The sequence below is a fragment of the Stomoxys calcitrans genome, chromosome 2, assembly GCF_963082655.1.
Source record: "Stomoxys calcitrans chromosome 2, idStoCalc2.1, whole genome shotgun sequence".
Taxonomy (NCBI): Eukaryota; Metazoa; Arthropoda; class Insecta; order Diptera; family Muscidae; genus Stomoxys; species Stomoxys calcitrans.
The window spans coordinates 1,095,291-1,105,338 of NC_081553.1; the positions used below are offsets into that span (position 1 = coordinate 1,095,291).

The 10,048-nt window shown below is 40.7% G+C and overlaps 1 protein-coding gene across 1 annotated transcript; it reads left to right on the forward strand.

Annotated features, from left to right (window-relative positions):
* The first annotated feature begins 1,144 nt into the window (after positions 1-1,144).
* On the forward strand, positions 1,145-1,687 carry LOC106083788 (small ribosomal subunit protein bS21m). Its single transcript, XM_013247041.2, has 2 exons — positions 1,145-1,347; positions 1,528-1,687. Exons 1-2 carry the CDS (start codon positions 1,201-1,203, stop codon positions 1,642-1,644), a joined length of 264 nt encoding a protein of 87 aa, XP_013102495.1. The 5' UTR covers positions 1,145-1,200; the 3' UTR covers positions 1,645-1,687.
* The last annotated feature ends 8,361 nt before the right edge of the window (positions 1,688-10,048 follow it).

Genomic DNA, 10,048 nt, shown 5'->3' on the forward strand with positions numbered 1-10,048 from the left:
ACAACCACAGTCGCTGTGCGTGGAAAAAATAAAGTGTTTGTGGATGCATAAATAAGAAAGTATTTTTTTAATATAAGTAAATATACTCGAAAGAAAAATAAATATTTCTTTCACAACATGCAACTCAGTCAATCTGTACGAAATAATAAGGGTTGAGAGCACAACCACAGTCGCTGTGCGTGGAAAAAATAAAGTGTTTGTGGATGCATAAATAAGAAAGTATTTTTTTAATATAAGTAAATATACACGAAAGAAAAATAAATATTTCTTTCACAACATGCAACTCAGCCAATCTGTACGAAATAATAAGGGTTGTGAAAGAGTGTGTTGCACTTTTGGTATTGCAATTACAACAACAATATTTGGATAAAAGTGGAAGATGCTGACTAAGGCTTTTGGAAAGTTATTTAACTAATACATACGAAAATACTACAAAATCTAATTATTTTTACAAACAAATTCTGCATTTTTTTCTCTTTTTAAATTGATTTGTGTTTCATTATATATTAATTACGAATGGGTGGGTTTTGGTTGAAATTACAAAAACACATGAATTTCCGTACGACCCATACACTCACATTTGATGCCATATTAAAAAACCCAAAAAAAAATCAACTTGTCATACCACCGAAAGGACGATTTTCGGAAAATTTCCGTAAAAAAGAACGTAGTACCGGCCTTTATTTGGGGAAAAATATATAAAATAGAGAAAACAATAAGTGCATATAAAGAAACGTGTTTTGGCATGGAAATAAAAACAATTGCTTGCTGTCAAATTCCGCTCGCGGAAAAATTAAAAATTTCAGCGGATATTCCGAAAGCAGAATAGAATACAAACCCTAACAGGGTGAATAATAGACATTGGTGATTTTTTTCTTGTAACTACGCATGGCGAAACAATTAAAGGTAGTCATTTGTACAACAACGATTTGTGGTTGTTGTCAAATGAGACCACCTTTAATTGTATCGCCATGATCAGCAACCGAAAATTTCGGTGGAGGGCATACTCAGTTTTAATACGATTTGCGGTTGGCAACATTTCTAACAAATCGTCTAACATATCTCTCTATGTTAACAATTAAATTGATAAGGTAAGGCTACTGTCACGTTACGTTACGTTAACCTCATTAGTTATTAGCTATTGGGTAATTTGCGACTTGTGTCTTATTAAAATCGGTCAGAAAACTTAGTTTTATAATTATGAGACATGCTCAATTTATAGCCCGTACCGTACTGGTTCAAAATAATAATGTAGAGGAAGCTTGTCGGCTATTGAATCGTATTTTGGGCAAAGAGGAGATTTTCGATCAGTTCCGCCGCACTCGCTACTACGAAAAACCTTATCAGGTATATTTTCCCTACTCCTATTTCTGGTTTCACAATGAAATTTTGATTTGCATTGACTTTCCCCGCTTATATCATTTTGAGAATTCCTGTTAGGACTCGTTGATGCTAAAGTCTACAACTAACTAAACTTTTAACAAAAATAACTCGAGTAATATCTAAAATGTTATTTTTCATTCGCAGGTCCGGCGCCGTGTTAATTTCGAGAAATGTAAAGCTATATACAATGAAGACATGAATCGTAAAATCCAGCTGGTCTTGCGTAAAAATCGCGAAGACCCATTTCCTGGATGCAGCTAGCCGCACATTACAACTGTAGTCAAATAAAAAGTACATAAGCCAGTTTCTCATTTTTCTTTACTACAAAGCTCTCGAGGTTTCTAGCGCCCAAAGGGTAGCAAGGTTTTATGGATAGGCTATTGCCTGTCTACATACTCTGGTGTGTTCTAGGTTTCATTGTGCATTCCACCTAGTGAAACAAATTGTTATCACGGAATAAAATCTCGAAATTTCAACATAAGATTTCTTAAATAAATCCGAGTATTTTTACTACAAGGATCCAATTAATTTGACTTTTTGCTTTCGTGATAATAAACACTTGTTTTAATCGAAACGTGCACGTATTACCCAGAACACACTCGACTGCTGTGCATGAAACGTTATAGTCGACCATCAACGAACAAACGCTATCTTGATTTCGTGGTTTGATCGACAAAAGGATGAAGGACATATCGCCATCTTTAGCGCAAAGTAAAGAAATCCAAAAAACAAACCTAACAGGAAATGAGTCTCAAAAAACGGTTAAAATTACTTTTTCTAATGTAGGTTTGGGGATATGCCCTCGAAAACTGAAACTATAATAAACTATAAGGGAAACCACGCTTATGCGAAATTTAATAGGAAGAAAGAAGCATTCGCTTTTAATGTTGAATGTATTTTAATTCGCGTAATTGGGGTTATACCCTATTCCGTCGGGCTTTGGAACAGTTGGATATATAGTGTTCGATACAAACCCTTTGTAACTAGCTTGGCAGTGTGCCTTTTTTTCACTAAACAAGTATTATTTGGCTTTTCTTCTTAATTCTTAAGTAAGTATTTATTCATTTCACAAGGTATGTATGTACATATGTATTATAGGTTTCTTGTTGTTGTAGCAGTTTGTTGTATTCTATCTTTCGACTGTTTGATTCTGTTGAGTGTCAAGACCCAGGAACTCTGCGACTAAGATGGGTTGCGTCCACAGGGATCTGGGTCTGGCCGGGTAGTTAAACAGGTGACGTGTATCGTGCGGTCCCTGGTTACAATCGGGACATACATCTTGCACGTCAGCATCAATCCTAGCTCTGTGGGAATTGAGGCGGCTGCATCTGCCGGAACGTAATTGAGCCAGAACCACTCTGGTTTGCCGGGGGAGGTCGATGTCTTCGGGTGCAATGGGTGGCGGTCGTTCTCCAAGGACTACATTCACCCGGTAGCCAATTAACGCGTCTGCTACCGTGTCTGCATGAATGTTGTTCAGACCCGCTTGATATGCCGCTTGATCTAGAGGTTCTCTCTTGTAGCGCTGGACCTCACGCTCTAGATCGTGTAGATCAACCTTAAGGCTTCTGGGCGGTGGGTATCTATCCACAAGATGATGATTTGGATGATTTCTGCGATAACAGCCCAAAAGGTATTGCTTAGACAGCATGTAGTTATGTCTTCGCACTGGTAGGATCTGTGTCTCCTGATGGAGGTGGTCCACATGAGAACTAAGGAGACAGGCCGTCGCAGTTCGGAGGGCGGCATTCTGACAGATCTGAATATTATTCCACTGCGTGTCACAAAGTTGACGTCACCACACTGGCGCTGCATAACTTACCACAGACCGGCCAATTGCTTTGTACGTGGTCAACAAGGTTTCTTTGTCTGCACCCCAAGTGCTGCCAGCGAGTGACTTGAGGACCTTGTTTATACTTTTGACTTTATTGCAGATTGCTGTGGCATGTGGAGAGAAAGTGTAGGAGCTGTCAAATGTGACGCCAAGTATTTTGGGACACTTGATGGTCGGAATCATTTCTCCATCGACCATCACAGTCAGCTCAGAATTCACCTCAGGCGTATTTGTAGTGAACAGTGTGGCTGAAGATTTGGTGGCGGATATCTTCAGATTTCTTGCAGCGAAATATGAGCAAGCTCGTTGAGGTAGACGTTTAGCCTATCGCAGATGTCATCAATGGGTGGGGGGCCTGATGCCATGATCGTACAGTCGTCCGCATATGATACGATCTCTATGCCGTCTGGAGGAGGTGGGATGGAGGATAGGTAGAGGTTAAACAGAGCCGGAGATATCACCCCACCTTGGGGAGCTCCCTGTTTCACTCTACGGTGTTTTGACTTCTTATCCCTAAATTCCACAAATGACTGGCGGCCACACAGATAATTCGCGACCCAACGTTTTAGGCCTGGCTGGAGGGACGTGTTGGCGTTGTCCTCAAATAATTTGGCATGGCTGACCGTGTCGAATGCCTTCGATAGGTCCAGTGCCACGAGGACCGTCCTATCACATGGCCTGGGTTGATTGAAGCCACGGCAAATGTGTGTGGTGATGGCATGCAAAGCTGTTGTTGTGCTGTGCAGTCTCCGAAATCCGTGTTGATGCTCGGCGAATGGAAATTCTCCTACGAGGCTCGGGAGGAGTAATGCCTCAAGCGTCTTAGCCACTGGTGAGAGAAGGGAGATCGGTCTGTACGACTCCCCCAAACTCGGGTCTTTACCAGGCTTCAGTAGCGGGATCACTTTCTTTGTCTGCACCCCAAGTGCTGCCACCTTTGTTTCTACTGTTGACTTTATCGCAAATTGCTGTGGCATGTGTGGAGAATGTGTAAATGTACGCTAAGTATTTTGGAACACTTGATGGTCGGAATCATTTATCCATCGACCATCACAGTCAGCTCAGTATTCACCTCACGCGTATTTGTATTGAACAATAGGGCTAAAGTTTTGGTCGCAGATACATTCAGATTTCTTGCAGCGAAATATGAGGCAAGTTTGTTGAGGTAGATGTTAAACCTATGGCAGATGTCCACAATGGGTGGGGGCCTGATGCCATGATCGTACAATCGTCCACATATGATACGATCTCTATGCCGTCTGGAGGGGGTGAAATGGGGGATAGGTAGAGGTTAAACCGTGCCGGAGATATCTCCCCAACTTGGGGAATTCGCTGTTTCACTCTACGGTGCTTCGTCTTCTTATCCCTAAATTCCACCAATGACTGGCCACCACAAAGATAATTCACGACCCAGCGTTTCAGGCCTGGCTGGAGGTACATGTTGGCAATGTCCTCAAATAGTTTGGCATGTAGAATGCCTTCGATAGGTCCAGTGGCCTAGGGTTATTGAAGCCACGGCAAATGTGTGCGGTGATGGCATGCAAAGCTGTTATTGTGGTATGCAGTCTTCGAGATCCATGTTGATTCGGCGAATGGAAATTCTCCTACGAGGCTCGGGAGAAGTAATAACCCAAGCGTCTTTGCTACTGGTGAGAAAAGGGAGATCGGTCTGTACGACTCCCCTAAACTCCGGTCCTTTCCAGGCTTCAATAGCGTGATCACTCTGCCCATTTTCCAGACATTGGGAACTATAAGAGTGTTCAAAGACAGGTTGAGGACAGCAGGGAGGTACTCAACTCCAGGTAAATCCAGTTTCTTCAACATCAATGTAGAGATTCCGTCGGGGCCTAACGCCCTGGATGATTTGGCGCCACGGATGACATTCGTAACTTCGCCCACGATAAATTGTGATGGCTGTCCATCGGCATGGAGACCACGAATACGGCGCATGGCTCTCCTTCTTGCCCTGTCATTCTCGGAATGCACAATAAATTGACGGTTGAATAATCTGGCGCATCTCTTCGGACCAGTCACGCTTATTTCGCCAAAAGTGACTGAGGTCCTGTCATCCCGTCTACCGGGGTTCGAGAGTGACTTAACAGTAGACCACAGCTTGCCTAAACCGGTGCCTAAGTTATTGTACATTGCTCCAAATGTTCCAACCACAAATTAGTCGGCACCGTCACAACAAGACTCGGCACTTTAGCAAGTGTAAACTAAATATGGCAAAAAAAATCATGTTCCGTACTTCATTTGGTCCACAGAGTGGCTGTTCAAATGAATGAATGAGTGGCGTCGGATTGGAATGTGGCTAATTACATTCCAATCTGACGAACTTTTTTATTAAGGCCACTTTTGAGAGCAAGGTATGGATGCGCTGCAGAAATATATTGTACGTGCTGCTTCCAATTCGTTTCTTTAATGACTCAAAACAGAAGATAATGGAACATGTGGTCATATCACGCAAAAGTGAATGGAATCAAAAATATTTCCATATTCTTTCGTACTTTGAATCAATAAAATATTTTTCACACAAAATGTGGTCGTTTGTCAGCTACCCGGCAAATCTAAATAACATGCATTGGTTATTAATAACATAAATGTTTTATTAAGATTATTTATGTACGCTTTATTCGGCTACGACATTGGATCACTTTTATCTATTATTTCTCTGCGAATACGCACAAAGTCATAGCCCTTTTCAGAATCAGAGGACGACAAGCACAACAAAAGCAGTGTATCCATGACTTTTTTTTATTTATAAATTCACGTTTGTGTCCAAAAATTGTTTGTGTTGCTTTGCTTTCCCACAAACATATGTTCAATCAACTCTGATGCAAAACATAATCGGTAGTCATTTGAAAATTTTGGATACGACAGGTTTCGAGTGCGGTAATGCATCCATTCGATACGTGGCGAAATCTCATTTGATACAAAAGCGTACTCGATCACATATGCAGTAATTCGGTCCCAGGGCTTTGACGTCGCGCTGGACAAATGAAGGACTTGCGGTTTAGCACTTATTGTGCAACTGCCCCGAAATTGGGGGTTATTTGCAGGATTATGGCTAAACGAATAAGGCGTTCTATTTCTAAATTATCATCAGGTACATAGTCCTTGCGCGATTCTTGACTTCTACAGCTTTAAATGGCATATTTGTCATACATGTCAGCTCCTTCTTCATTCTAATGTCTGACGTAAATTTTATTTATGTTCTTTTGCGGATTTTAAATATTTTGGGGGCGACACAATGGACCTGAGTTCCCTGAGTGAAGCTTACAGCAATTAAGGTTGTTAGACGCGTGCCTAAGTTTCAGAGCCATAAAAGGAGGAAACACAAAAATCAATTTAAAAAATTTTTATTTTGAATTTTATATTTTTGTAAGACGAATTCAAAAACTAAATGACATATCAAGTTTTATCAGCTGGGTTGATGAGGCCACTTTATAAATTCGCCTTGAGTTCACCTTTAGTTAAGCATAGGGTAAGTGCAATAAGTTTTTTCTCTATGTTCAACTGATGTATATGTATGTTTGTGTGTGGTACACTTTTTATACCCACCACTATACTAATCTAGTCATTCCGTTTGTAACACCTCGAATTATTCGTCGAAGGCCCCATGAATTATATATATTCTTGATCGTCTTGACGTTCTCAGTCGATCTAGCCATGCCCGTCCGCCTGTCGAAATAACGATAGAGGTCGAACGCGTAAAGCTAGCCACTTGCACAGATACTTAATATCGATGTACATAGATCATTGGGGATTGCAAATGAGCCATATCGGTTCAGATTTAGATCTAGCTCCCATATAAACCAATCTTCCGACTTGACTTCTTGAGCCCCTGGAAGCTGCAATTGTTTTCCATTTTGGCTGAAATTGCATGTAGTGTTGTGTTATAACTTCCATCAATTGTGTTAAGTACCGTCCAAATCGGTCCATAATCTGATATAGCTTCCACATAAAGCGATCTCCCGATTTGACTTCTTGAGCCCCTGGAAGCTGCAATTGTTTTCCAATTTATCGCATGTAGTGTTGTGTTATGGCTTCCAATAACTGTGCCAAGTACGGTGCAAATCGGTCTATAACCTGATATAGCTCCCATATAAAACGATCTCCTGATTTGACTCCTTGAGTCCTTACTAACCGCAATTTTTGTCCGATTAGGCTGATATAGCTCCCATGTAAACCGGTCTCTTGATCATCTTTGTTTGGTTCCCAGAAGCTTTAATTTTTAATGGTTTGACAGATGTTTGGTATGTAGAATAAAATTATAAAATTAAAATTTTTAGCAGAATCCATGGCGGTGGGTTCCCAAGATTCAGCCCGGCCGAACTTAGCACGCTCTTGTTTTCTTTTAACTTTAGCACTGCCGGGGGGTCCATCGTTCTCAAAGCACCGAACTACATATAATAACAATAAAATCAACAGCTTTGACTGCCATCAGCCTCTTGGAAGATTAGTTGATCCCGCTAACAACAACAAAACCAATTGCTGAATGGTAGTCATATGTGTGTGCGGGTTTTTACCTATTTACCTCCTCTTTCGTATGTGCCTATGCAATTGTAGTCTTTTTGGCGGTGGATGACTGGATGGTAAATAACCATCGCACAGTGGCGGACAAAGACGCCAGTATAAATAAATTAAACATATTCATAATGAACATATAGGGTTTTTCCATTTTGAGATCTTATATATAAAAATCAATTTGTTTTTGTTTGTCAGTTTGTTTGTATGTTTGTGTGTTCCTTATAGACATTGAAACGGCTGAACCGATTTTCTTGAAATTTTCACAGATGGTGCATAATGATCCCGTGGTGAAAATAGGGTACTAAATTTTTTTGATGTCTGAAGGGGGTCCTCCTCCCTCCCAGACCCTCCCTCTTACGCTAATTTTCAGAAACGCCAGATCTCGGAGATGGGTGGTGCGATTTAAGCGAAATTTTGTGTGCTCTCATATATTGGGTTGCCCAAAAAGTAATTGCGGATTTTTAAAATAAAGTAAATGTATTTTTAATAAAACTTAGAATGAACTTTAATCAAATATACTTTTTTTACACTTTTTTTCTAAAGCAAGCTAAAAGTAACAGCTGATAACTGACAGAAGAAAGAATGCAATTACAGAGTCACAAGCTGTGAAAAAATTTGTCAGAAAAATCCGCAATTACTTTTTGGGCAACCCAATAGTACCCTAAAACTAAAAATTTGGTATCCAAATTTCGGATGGGGTACCTAGGGGGGCCGCCCTACCAAACATATACATAGACCAATCACGACAATATGCGACTCAAATGAAAGGTAATTAAGATTAGCAAACTTATCTGATATCCAATTGTCGGACCAAGTGTTAGGGAACCACCCCTAAATCGAACATATTTACCGATCATGGCAATATGGGACTCAAATGAAAGGTATTAGCAAGTAGTAGATATGAATCTAATATACAAATGTGGGACCACGTTTCTGGGGGTCCACCCCTTCCCCAAAACACCCCCAAACAGTACTTATTTAGTGCTTAAATAAAAGGTATTTTAGTGTAGAATTCGAATCTGATATCCAAATATGGGTCCAAGTGTTTAGGGGGCCGCCTCTCCCCAAAAACATCCCCCAAAGGGGACAAATTTACGACCATAGCAATATGGGGCTCAAATTCAAGGTCTTTGGGAGTAAAACACGAATCTAATATCAATATTCGGGAAAAGTGTCTATGGGGCCACCCCACCCCTACAACGCCACACAAATAGGAAGTATTTGCTGACTATTGCAATATGAGGCTCAAATAAGAGGGTTTTTAGAGTAGAACACGAATCCGATATATATTTTCAAGGCCAACTCACTGAGTGGCCGATTTCTGGGGGTCTTCCCCTTTCCCAAAATACCCCACAAACAGCAATTTTTTACTGACCATCGCAATATGGGGCTCCAATAAAGGTAGGAGTAGAATACGAATTTGATATCCAAATGTAGCACCATGTACTTAGGGCATCACCCATGGGAATATGTGGCTCAAATGAAAGGTATTTGAGATTAGAAAACGAATTTGATAACCTATTTTGGGGCCATGTGTTTGGGGGACGTCCCATCGTGTAAACTCCCCTAAGCCAATGGCAATATGGGGTTTTAATAAAAGGTATTTGAAAGAAAAGCACGATGCTGATATTTTTTCAGGGCCAAGTGTCTGGGGGATCACTTCACCCCCGAAAACACCCCTAAATCAGATATCATGAGAATATTGGACTGAAATAAATTATTTTAGGAATGGAGTACACCTTACATCCAAACTGAAATTTGTAGACCAATAAAGATCATATGGGATTCATATAAAGGCACTTATATTGTTAAACTGTTAGTCAAGCTATATACTATTTGCGTACCATGGTATTTCACTAAAAGCTCTTTGTCGAAATTAAATATTCCAAGGAAAATTTTGTTCCATATAAAGTAAAAGAAGGCGCAGCGGAGCGGGCCCGGGACAGCTAGTTTCATAATAAAGAATAAGGCATGCCGTCAAAAATGAAAAAAAACATTAGCCAAGCATGGTCGTGGCCACCACAGAACCATAACCGTCGACGCTGGGTTTTTGGGCTACACCTTTTCTTTCACGAAGCCCAAAAAAAAAAAAAGGATTGGGAGAGTGTTACATCACAAGATCTGGGTGGCTAATAGTGAACACCTCCTGCAGAGATAACACGGCCCGGAAACGTTTCCCCTTAAAGTGTAATGGTTTCGTTGCTTGTTTGGCATGTAGCGCCGTCTTGTTGAAAGTTCAGATCAATATCATCCAACTCCGACCATAAAATATCATTAATCATCTCTCGAAAGCGCAATCCA

What these genes read in the sequence shown, in the direction of transcription:
- LOC106083788 (XM_013247041.2), top strand. Translation starts at nt 1,201, where the DNA reads ATGAGACATGCTCAATTTATAGCCCGTACCGTACTGGTTCAAAATAAT. An exon ending in ACTACGAAAAACCTTATCAG is followed by an intron (nt 1,348 to 1,527) that starts GTATATTTTCCC and finishes TTTCATTCGCAG; the next exon opens with GTCCGGCGCCGTGTTAATTT.